This window comes from Malaclemys terrapin, chromosome 2, assembly GCF_027887155.1.
Source record: "Malaclemys terrapin pileata isolate rMalTer1 chromosome 2, rMalTer1.hap1, whole genome shotgun sequence".
In the NCBI taxonomy this organism is placed as follows: Eukaryota; Metazoa; Chordata; order Testudines; family Emydidae; genus Malaclemys; species Malaclemys terrapin.
This window is the reverse complement of record NC_071506.1, coordinates 83,586,580-83,606,371: the sequence shown is the minus strand read 5'-3', so window position 1 is coordinate 83,606,371 and position 19,792 is coordinate 83,586,580. Positions and strand designations below refer to the sequence as shown.

The window sequence follows — 19,792 nt, the reverse complement described above, 5'->3', positions numbered from 1 at the left end:
TTTATGAAGCTGAAGGATTGAATATGATTTTGAAATGTCAAATTATCATATGACCTTTACTTATATTTTTAAAATCTAATAAATAAAATCTTTTATACTGTTCAGATACTTTCTGGAATAGTTATATTTCTAGGTGTTGATTGTGATATGAGCTCCTGTTGAAACTATCCACTAACACTACAAAGCTTCTGTTATGAGAAGATAAAACTTTATTTAGAAGTGAAGTAGCAGTCTAATGTGCTTTTTTCTCTTTCCATAAGTTTTCAGTCTATGTAGATGGCAAGGACAGTAAAGAAAAAGCTGTGAAAAATTGCTTCCAAGACGTGGTGATAATTCAGGAGATACAAGGATGACAGCTGCAAATATGCTCTGGGTATTGTGTTCATCAACCTTAACACATCATTTGAGACTACTTACCATTTTACACCTGTATATAAATATAAATTATTGATAGAGGTGATAACCTGTTCTGTTCATTCCCTCTGGGAAATATATATTAAATATAAATTATCCAAACTGTTATAAGAGTCATGATGACTCAATTGGCAGATCTTTATTGAGTGGAAGAGCCTTGCTTGATTCTCTGTAAAACCTTGTGTCATGAGGTTACATCTGGGCCCTGATTACCAAAAGTTCTCAAAGTAAGCTATCCTTTTATATCTTTCCACATCAACTCCATTGCACGTGGGGGTGTGTGGGATGTGGAACTGCTCTGCATTAATCTGTGAGTATTATTAGGACTGTCAAGCAATTAAAAAAATAAATTGTGGTTAATCGCACTGCTAAACAATAATAGAATACCATTTATTTAAATATTTTTGGATGTTTTCTACATTTTCAAATATATTTATTTCAATAACACAATAAAAAGTACATAGTGCTCACTTTATATTTATTTTTGATTACAAGTATTTGCCTTGTAAAAAAGCAAAAGAAATAGTATTTTTCAATTCACCTAATACAAGAACTGTAGTGTAATCTCTTTATCATTAAAGTTGAACTTACAAATGTAGAATTATGTACAAAAAAACTGTTTTATTTTTGAGTGCAATGTAAAATTTTAGAACCTGTAAGTCCACTCAGTACTACTACTTATTCATCCAATCACTAAGACAAACAAGTTTATTTACATTTGCAGGAGCTAATGCTGCCCGCTTTTTGTTTACAATGTCACCTGAAAGTGAGAACAGGCATTCACATGGCACTGTTGTAGCCAGCATCGCAAAATATTTACATGCTAGATGCCCTAAAGATTCATATGTCCCTTCATGCTTCAATCACCATTCCAATGGACATGTGTCCATGCTGATAATGGGTTCTGCTCAATAAGAATCCAAAGCAGTGCAGACCAGTGTATGTTCATTTTCATCATCTGAATCAGATGCCACCAGCAGAAGGTTGATTTTCTTTTTTGGTTGTTCAGGTTCTGAAGTTGCAGCGGAGTGTTGCTCTTTTAAGACTTCTGAAAGCATGCACCACACCTCGTCCCTCTCAGGTTTTGGAAGGCACTTCAGATTCTTAAACCTTGGGTTAGTTAGAAATCTCACATTGGTACCTTCTTTGCGTTTTGTGAACTCTACAGTGAAAATGTTCTTAAAATGAGCACGTGCTGAGTCATTATCTGAAAGTGCTATAACATGATATATGTGGCAGAATGAGGTAAAACAGAGCAGGGGACATATAATTCTCCCCCAAGGAGTTCAGTCACAAATTTAATAACACATTTTTTTAACGAGTGTTATCAGCATAGAAGCATTTTCCTCTGAAATGGTGGCCGAAGCATGAAGGGCCATACGGTCGTTTAGCAGATCTGGCACGTAAATACCTTGAAATGCCAACTACAAAAGTGCCATGCAAATGCTTGCTTGTTCTCACTTTCTGCTGACATTATAAATAAGAGGGCAGCATTATTTCCTATGAATGTAAACAAACTTGTTTGTCTTAGCGATTGGCTGAACAAGAAGTAGGACTGAGTGGACTTTTAGGCTCTGAAATTTTACATTGTTTTGTTTTTGAGTGCTGTTATGTAACAAAAAAAAATCTACATTTGTAAGTTGCACTGTCACGACAAAGAGATTGCACTACAGTACATGTATGAGGTGAATTGAAAAATACTATTTTATCATTTTTACATTGCAAATATTTGATTTCAATTACAATACAATGTATATGAAAATGTAGAAAAACATCCAAAATATTTAATAAATTTCAATTGGTATTCTATTAACAGTGCAATTAATCACGATTAATTTTTGAGTTAATCGCGTGAGTTAACCAATTAATCAACAGCCCTAAGTACTATATATTTTATATGATGGTCCAGTTGTGGGTAGGGGAAATAGCTATACTGGGTGAGTGGAAACTGGATGCATAGGTTAGTTCACTTTAAGAGCAGAGGGTTAGAAAAAACAACCAGGAATGCCAGACAATGGTTGCAGCTAAATGACTTCTCCAACAAACAAGGCTAAGCCATTAACTGTAAAGGGCCCATTTACAGCTACCCCTCTCTCCTGCCAAGGCTGGAACCTAAAGATCAGATGGACACTAAGCAGTTAAAAAGTGGCCTGCTAGAGAGCGATCCTAGAGAGACAGTTCTTGTGGTTGAGTCTGGCTAACTTGGACCTTCATGGCTGCTATGGAGGATTGCGGGGAGAGGGAGAGAAGGAGAGCAAGAATAAGCTAGATGTGTTTGTGTGTGTGTGTACTGCACAGTACATGAAACTCCTCACTCTTTTGTGCAGAACTGTATTCCTACTATTGATCAGTAAGCAATACCTGTTTTGGAGAAGGCTGCCTGGGCACTGCATGTTAACAGCTGGTCAAAGTCCCAGAGGAGAGACCAGGAGTCAGGCCTGCTGAGTAATCACAGGAAATAAAGAGGAGGCTGCAGCCTGGGAATCCTGTATAAGAGAAAGCAAATTGTGAGATTCCATGCTGAGGGAGGCAAAGGCAGTGGCCCTGTCATCTGGAAGGGTGCACTTGGAGGATCCAGAGAAGGATCCTAGCTAGCCCTGTATCTATGACCGTGTACAACCCCTGCTTTGCGCATACAGAGAATTATTTGTGTGTGAAAATCTGGGTTTAGAGGGAACATTGTTTAAATTAGGTACAGCCAAAAATTCTTGTGCACTACTGAAAATTGGATCCTTTTGAAGGTGTTTTTAATGTTAATGTTTGAAAGGAAACAAGCATTTATTTGATTAGCCCTACCCTGAAAGCAAACATAGTCTATACTCTTGACTGAACTATGAGATATGGGTATATGTGTCACGTAGTACTTTTTTAAACCAATGGTAACATAAGAACGGCCATACTGGGTCAGACCAAAGGTCCATCTAGCTCAGGATCCTGTCTTCCGACAGTGGCCAATGCCAGGTGCCCCAGAGGTAAGGCTATGTTTTAATCATGGGTATTTTTAGTAAAAGTCATGGACCGGTCACGGGCAGTAAACAAAAATTCATGGCCCATGACCTGTCCATGACTTGTACTATATACTCCTAACTAAAACTTGGTCTGGGGTGCTGCAGGTGCTCTGGGGCGGGGGGTGGCCCGAGACCTCTGCTGATGCTGAGAGGAGGGGCCAGGTGCCTGTGTGCGGCCCAGGACCCCCACTGGTGCTGGGGGAGTGGGAGAGGGGTGGCGGGGCTGGCAGGTTCCCTACCAGGCTCCGTATGTCCCTGCAGCTCCTAGTGGGAGAGAAGGCCAGGGAACTCCGCATGCTGCCCCCGCCACAGGCTCCACAGCTCCCATTGGCCGGGAACTGCAGCCAGTGGGAGCTGCGAGGGTGGTGCCTGTGGGCAGGGACAGTGCACAAAGCCCCCTGGCCCCTCCTCCTAGGAGCTGCAGGGTCATGTCTGCCACTTCCGGGGAGACTCACCCAGGTAAGTGCCACCCCGCACCCCAACCTTCTGTCCCAGCTCTGAGCCTCTTCCCACACCCAAACTGCCCCAGCAGCGGCTGGAACGGCTGGCCCAGGGGCTACCTGATCTGCTAGAGCAGCCCCAGAGCCAGCTGCACTGACCGCTGCAGAAGTCACGGAGGTCACAGAAAGTAATGGAAACCATGACCTCCATGACAGGCATGTAGCCTTACCCAGAGGGAATGAACAGAACAGGTTATCATCAAGTGATCCATTCCCTGTTGCTCATTCCTAGCTTCTGGCAAACAAAGGCTAAGGACACCATCCTGGTCAATCCTGGCTAATAGCCATTGATGGACCTATCCTCCAGGAATTTATCTAGTTCTTTTTAGAACCCTGGTATAGTCTTGGCCTTCACCACATCCTCTGGCAAAGAGTTCCACGGGTTGTGCATTGTGTGAAGAAATACTTCCTTTTGTTTGTTTTAAACCTGCTGCCTATTAATTTCATTTGGTGACCTTTAGTTCTTGTGTTATGAGAAGGAGTAAACAACACTTCCTTATTTACTTTATCCACACCAGTCATGATTGTATAGACCTCTATCATATCCCTATAGGCATCTCTTTTCAAAGCTGAAAAGTCCCAGTCTTATTAATCTCTCTGGTATTGAGATTTTGTAATGTAAAGAGCAACACAGACACCATCATTGCATTGTGGTTTCTTCATGTGGCCTTGTCCCCAGCATGCCCTTGTTCCATGGGAGAGCAGGTGGTATGTAAGTAACTTGGCAACCACGTGGTTTCCTTCCAACCCCATCAAGGGAATACCCAACGACCCCATTAGGGCAGATTTAAGTCCCCTTTGCACCACTGGAGCAGTGCAAAAATGACTTGATCTTGCCATAAATTATAGCTTTCTATAAGCATTGTCCTCTATTCCTTCCTCCTCCTTAACCAGATGAACATCTCCCCCTGCCGTTTTCCTCACCCAACTTTTATCTGTGTAATATAAAATAATTTTGAAGATATTCAGAACCATTGAGTTATACACATTGTTAACTTCACACTTGGGAGTACAATCCTGGCCCCAGGGGGTTACTGAGGGAGTGTATGGACTGTAAGAGTTTATCTGGGGGAGATTTTCAAAGGCTCCAAGGACAGATAGATACCAAACTTTCTTTGAAAGTAAAAATCTCTCCTGTAGAGGACAAACTGTTATTAAGGCATGGATCCTGAAAATAGCCATATGAATTTTATTATCATTTCAATTGAAATGCACACAGTAGCAAAGAGCTGTCTGTTTCTGTGCTATACAGTGCCAAAACACAGTGGGACCTCAGTCTCAATTTGGGGCCTCTAAGTACTACCACAATGCATAATAATACTTCAGCCATATGTTTCTTCTGCCTTTGAATTTTTGCGATGTATTACCATCTCCCTGTGAGTAAAATAATAGAAATTGAAAAGTACCACCAGTAATTAAGACATGAGTAGAAATACTTCAATAGAAATAGGACATGAATGCATGCAATGAGGTGGAATTAATTTATGAAATATCAGGAGCAATGCTCTGTGATAACAGAAGAACAAAGCAAGGTATCATCCAGGGAGCACAAGGAATATGATGAGCAAGACACTGCAAATAGATCATTTATTTCAAATAATCTAAGAACATGATCTTCATGTTTAACTTGCTATTGTTACTCAGACCCATGGTGAGAGGTAGATATTTTTAGTGACATTTTTCTTCTTGCGACTCATCTTGCAGTTGTGCAAAAAAACCCAGCCAACCAATATAATACTACTAATAATCCCTTTACACACTGGTAAAAATATAATGCACCTTTGCCTTTTGCACCACAATGAAGCTGGTGGAAATGGCAAATTCTGTAATCACACTGGACTGATGGGATATTCTGACCATTTATGAGACAGTGTCATACATTCGAAAAGAATCTTGATATCTCCTTTGGATGGGATCACTCACCGCAGGTACTGCCTATTGGTCAGGCAAGGTCAGAGCCTTTCCTGGCACCCGTGTTCATAGCTATTTGAACTCTTCAGTGGTCTGCCCCTTCTGTGACTTAGCCTTCTTGCCAGGCCACATATTTATGTCCACTCATTTTGGGGATACATAAGTAGTCTAACAATGCACTTAGGCTTCTGGGTTAAGCAAGGAGTTCTGGGTTGCCAATGGATCAAGAGCTCATGATCTTGATACTTCTGCCTGCAGCATCTTGTCTCAACTGGATTCCCCATATCAGGGATAGGCTACTATTTCCAGCACTGGCTAGGGGTTGGTAAATGAACTTGGGCCCACCCTTTTCTCCACCTTCCAATCCAGGGCCCAGTGGTAAACAGCTAAATCCCTCACCCCGAAGTGAATATTGCTGCCTCCTGGATCACTTCCTGCCAGTCCCCTCTTTTCCCAGTGGGTAAAGTAAAGACTATAAATAAGTGAAATCAAATGTAAAGTCTCAGACCTTCTGAGAGTCTCAAGTCCCTTCTCTGTTGGTTTGACCAAGCTGTCACAGCCAGGCAGTAGGCACTCGTGCTGTGCTGTGCTCCTTCCCAGAAGCTCAGAGCATATGTCAACTCATCTCTACTGTCTGCCTATTACTGTGCTACTCAGCTCCCCTTTAAGCTCCTCCTGCATGCTTTGCAGGTGGGGCAGGATGAGAGCTGCCAGGGACCAATGTAGCTCTTTAACTCTTCCCTTTCCAGTGTAGGGTTTGTATACCCCATTACACTCTTGTTCCTGCTCTTTCTTCCATCTTCTCTCTCCCCATAGGGAGTTCTTCCATTAAAGTGAATATAGAAGAAAAGGAGACTATACAGCAGGAAACAAAAGGTGAAGCTGGAAGCAGAGGTCCAGCATGCTGAGGAATAACAAAGGTTACAGTTTCAGCATACAGGAAGTGCTACTGCAGCCTACTTACCCCGTGTGGCTCTGCAGCCCCCACTAATGGCTGAATCACATGCAGGGTTGAGTCACTACAAACTTCAGAGGTTTGTCTTTTAACAAAAGCTTATGCTTTTAGATCCATGGGTTCCAAGTTCAATCACTGCTGACAACAAGATTTGTGATATTCTGCCAATTCAAGGGACACCCTAAATTTGAAAATCTAGTCAAAAAAGATTTAAGTACAAAATGACTTCTGAGTATGCTGCCAATTTGTGTGGTTTTACAACCATATTCCACCCACCTCCTTTAAAAAACACCACCATATATTTGGTTGAGTGAAAGGCCCACATAAAAGAAAGGCCATGATCTGCAAACACTAATGTGCATGAGTAATGCTATTCATGTGAACTGCATAGGTGACTGTAGCCAAAACAGGAAATTGACAAACTACTCTCAAATGTAGAGGAAATAAATGAAAACAAAATCATGAAGTGTTTTGTCTCAAATCTCTTTCAGGGATAGCCATGTTAAGTGTTACTTGTAACAACCATAGGTTAAAAAAAAATCAGCCAGACATATGGATCATAATTTTCAAAGTTTGGTGTCTATAGCTAGCCACCTAAGTCTTTATATATGCATTAAACAATTGGCTTATTTTCAGAGTTGCTGAATAGATACTCAGTAAATATTTATACTAGGATAAATAATTACAATTTTGAAAGAGGTAGATCATTGAAAATAACATTGACAATGCTAAGCCCCTCAAAGTACTACATGTATCACTTTTGTATCCTTTGTTATTCTGTACACACTTTCTCAAACTTTTGTATCGGTGACCCCTTTCACACAGCAAGCCTCTGAGTATGACCCCTCCCTTATAAATTAAAAACACATTTTAAAATATTTAATACAATTATAAATGCTGGAGGTATAGCGGGATTTGGGGGTGGAGGCTGACAGCTCGCGACCCCCCCACGTAATAACCTCATGACCCCCCATGGGGTCATGACCCCCAGTTTGAGAACCCCTGCTGTACACTACAATACTCCTGAAGTTAGGTCAAGTTCAGAAGAAAGTAGCTGTTGTTTTTTATAGTTCATGACTCATCTACTGATTCATTTCACTTCAAAGAGACAATTCTGCAATAAAAAATAATACTTTCCCACATCAAAGTCTCCAGCTCTAGCTTTCTATCCAAAAAGCTGTGAGGCCTATGGCCAAACTCGTTAAAGACAAATAAATTGGATTAGGTTAGAAAGGGCAATTTGTGCAAACTGATGGGCAAAGTTACAAGGACTTCTGGATTTTGATAAGGACAAAGAGAGGAAGAACATAACACCAATCTAAATACAGCTATAAATTGCATTGCATGGTGAACCTTTATTATATTTTCTTCTCTAGGCAAACAACAAAAATCAAAACACACAAGAGAGGATAGCATCAACAAGTTAAAGAAAAAAGGTCAATGGAGCAACCTTTCAATTCTTACAGTGCTGCAGGGCTCATCTGAACAGTAACATTTACCATGAGGGAACAGTGTTACCACATAATTTGAATGTTGTCTGTCAACATATTACAGAACTATGTTACAGCCTGTAAAGACTAGTGTTGTACCATCATTCCATAGCTTAGTTATTATATAATAATAGTACGTAGCTCTTACATAACACTTTTTGTCTATGGATCTCAAAGTACTTTACAAAGGAAGATATGAACCATTATCCCCACTTTACATATGGGAGGAAATGAGGCATAGAAATGATGTGTCCAAGGTCACACAGCTATTTTGAGGCCTTAAGTGGATCTTAAGCGCACAGACCTTGTGTTGGCCCTGGGGGAAGAAGAGGGAGGGGATTTCATTCCATATTAACTGTCAGATTGCTGAGATGAGCAAACAGGATGCAACTTTTCCTTTAAATGAACAAATTTCCCATTGACATCACATGTGTAGGTGTAAGACAATGTGTGTTTTATACTGAGTTAGGGTGCACAATGTACGCATTTAAATTTTTCTTCTTTTCACCATGGTTTGATTTTTATACTGTGAACCAATAGAGATGTGTGCATGCTAAAGAGTGAACGAGATCCCTCCAGACTCACAAATTTGGAGAGAGAAAGATGGGAGGTGAGAAGCAGAGATGATGGAGTTGGGTTCAGTCTGTGGAGGATGTTTCATTTTCATTAAAGCAGGATCACGTGTAGTAACAGACACAATTTGCAAAGGTTGCATCAGTAACAGGAGTTGGCGAATCAGTTAAAATGTAGAAATCACCTCTTTCCGAGTCTTTAAAAGTTAATCTTAAGTCTTTACTGGAAATATAAAAAACTGTCTGAAATTTTTAAAGACTGTTTATTATACAAAATCTTCTTGCATGACAGTAATAAGAAGAGCAAGTGAAAATAAATCCATGAGCACTGGTGCTGTTTAGACTTCCTTTGCAGTCATCCGATGATATCTGTTGTCTTGATAATTTTTACTGTCTAGCCATTTATGAAATGCTTACCCAGTGAAAATGGAATTGTTTTCATTTAAAATCTTGGTACAAGCTATTTAGTCTGAGACCAGCTGTGACACTTAAGTATTTCCTGTTTTGATGAACCAGACAATCAAATAATCTAATTAGTCTCCTCATGAGAAGCAGTCAGAATTATGATAGCTTTCCTATTTAAGAATCAATAAAATGGCAAGATGGTAAAATCTGTCAGGGCATCTGTAACATAAATGCTTTATTATGAAAAAATAGAAACCTCATACAGATCTGATTAGAGAAGGATTACTTATCTTCATTTGCAATAGTCAGGGATTAGCAAACAGAGCTTATCATTTTGCATACTTTGTGTGTGTGAGATTGATGGGTATTAGTAGTTATTTTTCTCTCTCTCAGTAGCTACTGTATGTAGAGACTACACTTTTGTGACACCCTTAGTCTTTCTGGGTTTAATTTAGTGACAGTTCTTGGGGCCAGATCCTGAGCTCAGGGCCGGCTCCAGGCACCAGCACTCCAAGCAGGTGCTTGGGGCGGCCAACGGAAAGGGGCGGCACATCCGGCTCTTTGGTGGCGGGTCCCTCAGTCCCCACCGCCAAATTGCCGCTGAAGGATAAAGCAGCGGCAATTCAGGGTGACAAAAACGCTGGAGCCGGCCCTGCCTGAGCTTGTTTAAGTCAAGGGATCTCCATTTAAGTTAATGATGCTATGTTGGTTTGCACCAGTTGAGGATGTGGCCCCCAATTTGGTACATGCTAATGTTTCCCTTTTCCATTCTCTTCTATGGCCTTCTGAGCTATTCAGGCTGCAGAAAGCTATGGAAAGCTCCTTAGCAGGCCAGTCTATTCTTGAGAATAGAATGGCCTTTTGTGTAAGGCTAAAGCATCCAGTGTTGCAGGCCTGTGAATTACAGAATAGACTGGACATGTCCACCTGTCTCTCACTGCAGCGATATGGCCTATGAATGTTTTCCATTTAATTTTATCTCATCTGTCTTAATGTAATTTATTCATGTTTAATGTCTGTATGCCTAGTTTGCAAGGATGAGGACAGTTTTTAAAAATCCAGATAAATAGAAGTGTCTTACCTATCTATCTGAAACACACGTTTATTGTGATTACAGATATTTGATATCTAGCTTAGGTGTTTCTAGGAAAGCCATTAGTATAATACTCTAAGTATCATATTAATTAACCTTTGCACAGAGGTGTTCACAGAGGACTCAATAGTTGACTTTCCTTTTTGCCTCTCCCTGGTTTGGCATCTTAATTATTTTAGTGTTGTTTGTTTTTCACATTTACTGTTGTTGCCATTCTTTGACTTCTGCTGTTTCAGGAATTTGAGTTTAGCAGCATGGTCTGAAATCAGTCAGGCTTGGGCTAAGTCTTATCTGGTCTGGAGGTTGTCCTCTATAGTATTAGAATGCCTTATCTCTTTGTGAAGGCATCCAAGTATTCAAGAGGAGCACAGCTTTTTCACTGGGTCAATAATGGAGAGGTTGTAGACAACTCTACTTGACTGCCCCCCAACCAATCCCTCATGAGCTACATATTTCATGTAGATGCAATGGAAGACGTCTTTTGGAGAACTTTGTAGGAGAGGGTATTTGCCCTACAGATCAGTCCAGGAAGAGCATTCTAACCATAAGGCGTAGCATGGAGACAGGTAGGTTTAGGAGGAACAGACCAATGAGGAATCAAAGAAGGCATCAGTCACAGAGCAAAAGCGTGGGGGATGCTGTGCGACACGAGCTGACATATAAAGAGGGTCAGACTTGAGTAGGTCTTCAAAGTGAAGACAAGAATCCTGAATTTAATGGTAGCTGAATAACTGGAAGTTTGACTGTAACACAATAGATATAGACTTTCCCCAACTCGTTTAATTGCTGACCTTAGTGAACCTTTCATACAAGGTTCACTTCTGATGAAAATTTTAGTCTAACATACAATTTTAATTAATTTGTAGATGAGTGTCTCACCAGCTTAAGTGGGCAGCATGCTCAATCATGTGTGGTAGAACATGCTCAACCATGTGTGATGGAAGACGTCAGAAAGGTAACTCAGGGCTCCAGCTGATATTTTTAAAGGAATTCCTCCTACATTATCAGAGCCAATTAGCTGGATCATAATCAGATATGCTGAGCAACTCATACGATTTACCTACTCCATCCTTGCTGGAGATGCTTTTAATGGGAGAATGAAAATAGAGTGTCCAAGTCAGATGACAATTAAGATATCTTGTGATTCTAAGTTTAATGCTGGGTGAGCATGAGGATGACAAAAAGCATGGATGATTGTGCCTAGATGCTACAATAATGGATACCCTAAAAACTAACTGAAAGAGATTACATTACATTAGATGTTAATGAAACATTCCGTAAACATGCAACACACTGCACTGGGCATAGCAGCTGATCTCATTACCACTTCATGCTAGAGATCAAATCACTGGGGTTGGGATTTTCAAAGGAGCATAAAGGATTTAAGTGTCTAAATCCCATTCAATTTGGGCATCTAATTCCTTCAAACTCCTTTGAAAATCCAGCCTGTGTTAATCAGAATACTTTACTTATTTTATTTCTTTATATTTAAACAATAAAAATACCAGGACAAAAAAGATCTAGGGACCCTCACAATTACTATAACTATTATTTTGCTTGATTGTGCTATCTTTTCTAGCATGCAACAAGCTACCTAGGCTACTATACATCAACAACTTGCTGTTAGCCTAAGTTTGTAGTTGAAACTGGCATATATTTTGCTTCATGTCTGAGTGATAGTTCATCTCACCAGCCACGCTCCGATTCAAGTGCCAAATATAATGAAAGAGAGAGAAAGAAGAGTCACAAAGGAGAAAATTATCCACAGTTATATTGAAGGGAGACACACTGGCCATAAAACAAACCTAAACTCGATTCGTATGTTACTGCCTCTTCTTCGGCTATTGGTGCTTGAGATGAGCATCGCTGAGTTACCGTGCTTGTGAAAAACAGCATTATGGCAATGCTGACTGTCAACCTAAGAAAAGTAGCAAATATTGAAAACTACTGACGGTGGCACTGGAGGCCCTTCATCCTCATCCCCTGGAAATTAATAAACAGCCTCAAAAATAACTGCTGTTGGGCCATCAAGAACTAGTGACATGCAGCAGATGGTAACACCCTTTGCTGTACACCTAATTTCAGCCCAGACTATTTACCAGCAAGTTGTGGAAAAAGTTAAAGAATCTGACACTGAGGAGTGAGAAGAGAGTGGAGAGGGAATTGAGAAAAATGGTTCAAGCTCACTCCTCCACCTGCTTTAAGTTATTATTATAATTAGTGACTTTGGACAGGGCCATTACTTTCTCCTTCAAAAGCCAACTGGGTGATTTTGACACCCTTTTCCTGTTCCCTCCACCCCACACTGTCAACTGGTTAGCTGAAAACTACAACCTTGAACATGTATGGCATGTACAAGAAATAGGGACCTGTATTTCATGTGTGAACTGCTGATCCATCCTCCAAAAATATCATGTGTTTTTTGACACAAGGATTATCAAGAGGAAGAAAGAAAATGCAAATTTCACTTTTTTCATCTCCTCTCTCTGTTTTACTCTTCCCCCCCTTTGATGCTAGCGACCGTAAATTAGAACAATAAAAATACAGTACTACACCAAATTTGTATGCTGCACATTAAACCTGCAGTTTTCCAGAGACAAGCTAGATGAAGTTACCTTGTTACCCACCTACATTTTTCAAGTAGCCCCAATGAGTCAGATGAGTCATATAAGTCAATACCGACCTCTTTTTTGAAAATATTCACATATACACACTACATTGGAAGAAACTGTATTGATGCAAGCCCTTAAAAGTAAGCACACATAGTGAAAAATCAAGCTATATCTTCTTCAATTCCTAGATACCAGATGGCATTGGCTAAATGGCTTATGGCTAGGCCTATATCATGGATCACACACTCTTGCAGGACCATAAGAACATACTAGAGGAGCTACTCAGACCTTGGATCTAGGCACTCCGGATAGCGGGCACTACATGCCTATTTACTTCACTCTGGAGCAAGTGGGTGAGGGAAAGCACAGAGCTGTGGCCCTGCTCCCAAACCACTGTGCCAATGCAGCTGAGCTGGCACAGGGGATGTCCTTCTTTGCTGATGAGACAGGAAACAGGGAGGAATTTGTGGTTCAGAGGGTGGAGTGACAATGGAGCCTTCCCACAGAGGCTACTGTAACCTAGTGGCTAGGGTAGCCTATGACACCTCTTATGGGACTGTCCTGTAGGGAGAAACAGGGGAGAACTAAAGGAATCTTCTTATCAAATAATCCTCTGCCACAACCCAGATCTTTTCCTGGGCTTGGTTCTCCTAGCCCTTGGAGAAAGATCTCCTGCAGAGCAGGGCTCCACACCATGCAAGGAGTACAATAATTTGCCCACCTACTCACTAAACCTAAACCTTTTCCTGCAGAATCACACTGCTTTTCTGCCAGGGTTTTTCTAGGGGCATGGAAATAATGGTAAGATTTGCCCCTATGTTGTGGAAATATGTGATAAATGCCTGTTTTGTTGTGAAGAATTCCCTTTCTTTCATGGGTTGGTGCACAACCTTAATATTCCTTTTTTTTTTTTTTTTTAAATCTATCAACATTGTCTGTCTAAACATATTCTTTCTAATGGGGTGTTACATCTGAACTATTTTAAACATCTCCTCTGCTATGGAGTCATCAAATGCCACATAACACAGAAAACAAAGCACTTGAAATTGCACTAGTGAATATTAATAGGCTGAAGCACCGATTCCAATGTACTGATTAACAACTGCAAGTTTCCTCTATTTTGCTCCTGGTTTGAAGAGCCTGGAAGTGATTGGTTTTATGTTTATCATTTAACACATACCTCCTGGGAAGGCAGCACTGTTCTGAACACTCAGACTATTTATCAAGAATAAAAACACATGAATGATTGCACTTGGAGAATTATGCTAACTGAAATTTGCATTGTTGATTTTTTAAATGTTCAGTTGTCCTGATTAGAGCTGGATGGATAATTCATAATGAATAATTTGAGGAATTTTGCCTTTTTGTGCCCAAACAAGTTGCATTCCTCTTAGATTTATTCATGTATTGCTTCAGTGAATAATTCTTGGCCTACAGAAGTTTGCAAACAGTTCACTGTGAATATTCAAAATCTGAAATTCATTCTGTATTAGTTAGTTACACAAAGCCTGGGGTATTACTTCTAGTTCCATGACAGGATGATTTATGTAAAGACCAACAATGGTATAATTTAGTTATACAATCAGATATTTGCTTTCAGTGACTATTCAACCATTTAGATTTAAAATTCACCTTTTCTGAGTATTCACACAAGTGAAGTCTGTTCCTTAGAATATTTATGGAAAGTGAACACAAGAGGGGCACTGTCACAGGGCTTAGTCTGGCTTTGGGCCATGCTGCTGCCTCAGTTTGCCTTCCATTTTACATTACACAAACCACCACACTTAGTGGTCAACCACTAATACTCCCCTTCTAGGCGTGGTTTGTTACCATAATAGAACACTCAGATCCTTCCAAACCTCTGCCCCTCACTCAGTCTGTTATAAATTGAAAGGACTGTCTTCAGCATTCATATAGCCTTTCCCCTAGGTTCCAAACACTTGTCAGTTCTTTACAAAGGCTTCCCCTTTGTTATAGTCCTCTCTCCAGGTGTATGGTCCTTTAGAGCCCTCCCCTGTAGTTTCTCACCCTGCAGGCTATTCAGCTATAGCTTGTCACTCAACAGGTTTCCTTGCAACTCTAAGGAGCTATTACTAAGCCCCTACCCCCAAACTCACTAGTGGAATACAGGCCGCACTTACAGTCTCCTGCAAGCCTGGATTCTAATCACCTGCTATCATCACATGACCCTTGGTGCCATTCCCTTCACCTGGGGAGGCTGGCACCAAACCTGTTATAGGTAAAGCTGAGCCCTAAACCTTAAAGGGCCATCTTACCCTATGACAAATACAAACAAAGATAAAGCAAATTGGATTAAAAATTCAAATGAATAGCTGCAATTTTTGTTTGCAGTATTTGCTCTAGCTGTGATGTTAATCTAGTAGAAATTAGTAGATCTCTGTGACACTTGAAAAATCCTGTGCAATAACAATTAAAACTATTTCATTTGATTATGAGTAGTCTCTCAATGGTTTTTCATGACAGCCTAACCATGGGATGCTTGTGAAGGGAAACCTCCCCCCGCACCCAAGTAGAAGTTCTGGCAGCTAGGACCATTGGAGTAGTGTTACTGTGTCCACTCCATCATCTCACCCTGTTTCTAACTTTCCTGCATGCAGGTGCAGACAGCCTCTGCCCTGTGTGGTGGACCCAGGTGTTCAGGGACATATAGAATCTTCCTATTGGGCTTCCTCATTCTTTGGAACCTTGGTGATTCTGCTGCCTTTTAGGCATTCCACGTCCCTGCAAAGGGCAGTGAAGACAGGCTTTGGTCCTATTAATCTGTTCTCAAGAATGAATCCTTATGAAAAGGTCACCAAGACATCAATCATCTTAGAGACTTTTCATTTCACTCTGAAATTCAGATTGCACAAGGACAACTCCTCCACGTTACTGCAAGCAACCATTTGAACACTAACAGCAAAATGATTTTAATGTCTGGTTTGATTATTACGAAGTACATTAATGTGCATTCTGCACTGCTCACTGGTATGGTATGGAATGTATCGTATCCTTAGGGTGGGTGGAGAATGGGGGAACTGATCATGCATTGTTTTCTTTGCTTATTTTTCAAGTTGCAGAAGCAGCTGTGTGTGTCTTTGGATTGTGCTTTGAATTTTATTTAAAAAACAAACCAACCCCAAACCTGGTTCTCAGCGTAAGACTGTGCTGATTAATCTGAGACCCAACTGGCAGCTCTTCAGCCGTTCTATGAATAGGTGGATTCAATTTCCTCAACACCACTCTTTATTTAGACTTTGCAAGCTGAAATAGAGACAACCTAAAGGTGAAATTCACCCCAGTGTACGGACCCTGTGCGCCTCAAACCCTGGGCTCAAGGTAACCCACAGATATGAAAGAAACAGGGTGTATCCTTTTTGGTCTCTGTGTGATGCATGAGGAAGGACTAACTATTTTCCTATTATTAAAGGGTCCCCCCATTCTTTTTATAAAGAAAATCAGGTCTTATCTCTCCGAAAAGACTATAGTGATTACTGGAAACTGGTAGCACAATTACATTATAAGTACCAAGGAAGTGAAGCCTTAATAACTAAGAGGGCAAGTGGTTTTTATACAGAGTGTTAAGAACTCTTTGGCCAAGCTGTGCAACTTTTAAATAATAAATAAAATAATTAATGGAGATATCCTGTCTCCTAGAACTGGAAGGGACCTCAAAAGGTCATTGAGTCCAGCCCCCTGCCTTCACTAGCAGGACCAAGTACTGATTTTGCCCCAGATCCCTAAGTGGCCCCCTCAAGGATTGAACTCACAATGCTACGTTTAGCAGACCAATGCTCAAACCACTGAGCTATCCCTCACTCCCAATGCACATTGGTGAACACCTACTCATGTAAGTAGTTTCACTGAAGTCATTAGGACTCTGCTTGTGTAAGTGCTGACCACCAGTGTGAATAAAGTTTTCCCAACTGGACCTTTTGGTTTTTGTTAACACCCATTTATTTTTAACATCTGAGAAACCCTGCAGAGAAGGACTCATTTTGTTTAAGATTCCGCACATCTTGAGACCTTAATTAAAGGGGATGGAAAGCTCGCAATGGACATTAGTAAGGATACAAGCAAAACCAAAGAAGATCCAACAGTTCTGATGTTTCCAAGGTAAAAGCAAACCGAACCATTTGAACCTTTTTCGTCCATAGGCTTATGTGTCTCTGTCTGACTATGACTGAACCTCCCTTGAATCCTGAACACCCGTTTGCTGCCCTTCTTCAGTGTCTCAAACTAAAATTTAACATTTAACCCCCACCAACTTCTTAGCTTTAAATGTGATGTTAAAAGTAAAGCTCCACAGTATCCAGGGGCAGAGAGTTTGAAAATGTTGATGCATAAGAGGCAAGTGCCCTTCTTCAAAAGGACTTTAACTTCATGTAGGCATTGGAACAATCAACAGCCTTGAATTTATTGAATGCAATGTGCGAAAGGAGCTTAAGGTACATCAAGAGGCAATAGAATATAGTCAAGCATTTGTCCACATGTAAATAATTAATTGACTGTGTTGTCAGACATCATGATTCAAGGTTGTTCTATTATGCTCAACACAAAGCTGTGCAATTACAGAATTATGCAAGTTGCAAAATACATTCAAGATGACAAGGTAGTCTTAACCGTGGCATTGGAATGACAATGAATGATTTTTTCCCCCTAGCTTATTTTAGCCTACACAGCTCAGGTATGGCATCAGATACTCAGTATTGTGCTCATTTTATTCATTTTTTCTGCTGGGATGAACGAGGCAAAAAGAAGTCAAATGTTTTATTCAAGTGCATACATTCATGCCAAAATTGTGCAACATTTATAGGCCTGATTTTCAAAATTGTCAAATCCAACCATTCAAAAAATCTTAAGTCAGGCCCCTACAATATCATGGAATATTAAAAAAATAATAATTTTTGTATTTTTTTTTCTTTCTGGATGCAGTTGGGTCATGTTCTTAAACTTTGCTCCGCAACTATGGGGGCTAGCCACTTTTGGAATGAAAGTTGAGATTCTTATGAAGTAACATGATTCCAGGAGCTGAGGAAAGACTAAATATAACCAGAGTTGCCAACACTGGGGATGCCTTACATCTTGAGTAGCCTTTTTTACACCTGTGCTAAGTGACTGTGAGGAGGGTGTAGAAAGCTGCAACTAATTTCCTAGCATTTTACACAGGTGTAAAAGAATACACAAGGCTGGAGAACCACACCCTGTCTTGTTAAAACACTTTGCAATCTTTGGACCTGATTCTCTACTTTAATACACCAGTTTTACATTAGCACATCTTCAGATCAGTGAAAGGTAGGATGAGGGAATAGACAGGAGGCTATGACTGCAGCAGATAGGTGGGATACAGGGAGGAAGGAATTCACCTCTGCTTTGTGGTCACTTTGCACTAGCTTAGCTTGCATTAATTTAGCTGGCACAGTAACGGCAAAGGGGCCAGATGGCCTAGTCGGGCTCCCCAAGAGGTGCAGGTGGAGCTCCACCACCAGCTCTGAGTTGCCTCTACAGCAGCACAGCAGTGTTCTGTGGTGGGGGTGGAGGCATGGTCAGGGAAAATCTTTACTCCATTAATGCCCTATAGGGTCTCTTGCAGCCCTCTATATAGTAAGCTGCACCTCCTTCATCACTGTGCAGGGATGAGTCTTGCCCTGGAGCGTCCAAGGTCAAAGGAAAAGAGTGTATAGTTTTAAATATAAGTGAATTAAAATTATTGGTATTAGTAGGTGTTTGAAAATAACTAATTTTTTTTTTTGGTAAATTGTTGTATTTGTCAACTAACATAACAGTGCTGGTTCTAAAAGGTAGCAATCAGCAATTTTTATGGAAACTGGGATACTGTGTCTTTCTGAAACAGTTGATCTGAGAGGAAAACTTGCTAGCAGACAAATATTAGAGGGCTAAAGAAGAGATTAATTTATTTTGTTTGTTGGGAAACCACAATTACTGAAAATCGTGGGCAGCTTTGGGAAAAGAATTTCCAAGTGGAAATGTTACCCTATTTGTCTCTGACAGAATTAATGTGTGCTCTGTACCCCTACAGCTGTGGTATTTATGTCAGCCAGCTTCCCTGAGAGTGTCAATGCCAGGGCTTCATTTAAATTATGAAGAAGAGAGATTGCAGATTTTTTGAAGTTGATAGCTACAATTATAAAAGTATCAAGTTATTACAGAGCCCCATAGCAGTGTGAGTAAACCTAAGAAACAGATAATTCCTAATAAAGAGGGAGGAAAAGATGCAAAGAGAAATGGAGGCGTTCAAAGGGAGATAAAATGCTAAATCCCTATGCAGGGTGGTGATGGGAAACAATCAATATGCTCTGCCACAGGAGCTACAGGGATTAAAATAACTGCAACACAAAAACATTATTAAGGGGCGGGGGAGAGACAGGGAATTAACAAAACCCCAATAACAACAAAACAAACCTTGGCAGATAGAAGAGACCAATCAAGACAAGAAATGGAGTTTTAAAAATATCGCACACCAAACATTGTGCTCAACATAAGAGAACAGAAGTATATTTAGAACCTGAAATAATCGAAGCAGGGTACTGGTTATTGAGAAGTTTCCAGATGTAAATCAAGGAGTTTTGGTGCAGGAAAATTATCATCCAGATTAAAAAGAAATTTACCTATTGACTGTTTTCCTAAAACATCTATTACCATGCAGTGATCCTTCTTGCATAGGGGGAAAAACACCACACAGTTTTGGGTTGAAATTTTTCAGGGTTATTTAATTCTGTACTGATTTTGACATTGCCATCTCCAGTAATTGTCTAACTTGGCTATTCACTATGTATTGAACTTCATTTCCATGACAACTTCTTGTGTTATA

At 40.4% G+C, this 19,792-nt stretch overlaps 1 protein-coding gene across 4 annotated transcripts in view; it reads left to right on the top strand.

The window, feature by feature from the left end:
- The window catches only part of METTL4 (methyltransferase 4, N6-adenosine), a 33,549-nt gene extending 33,077 nt beyond the window's left edge, over nt 1-472 (top strand). For all 4 annotated transcript variants that reach the window (XM_054018057.1, XM_054018055.1, XM_054018058.1 and 1 more), the window contains exon 10: nt 261-472. In XM_054018057.1, the coding sequence (XP_053874032.1) occupies nt 261-353 (93 nt within the window). In that variant the 3' untranslated portion in view covers nt 354-472. The remainder of the gene's footprint in view (nt 1-260) is intronic.
- Nucleotides 473-19,792: the final 19,320 nt, after the last annotated feature.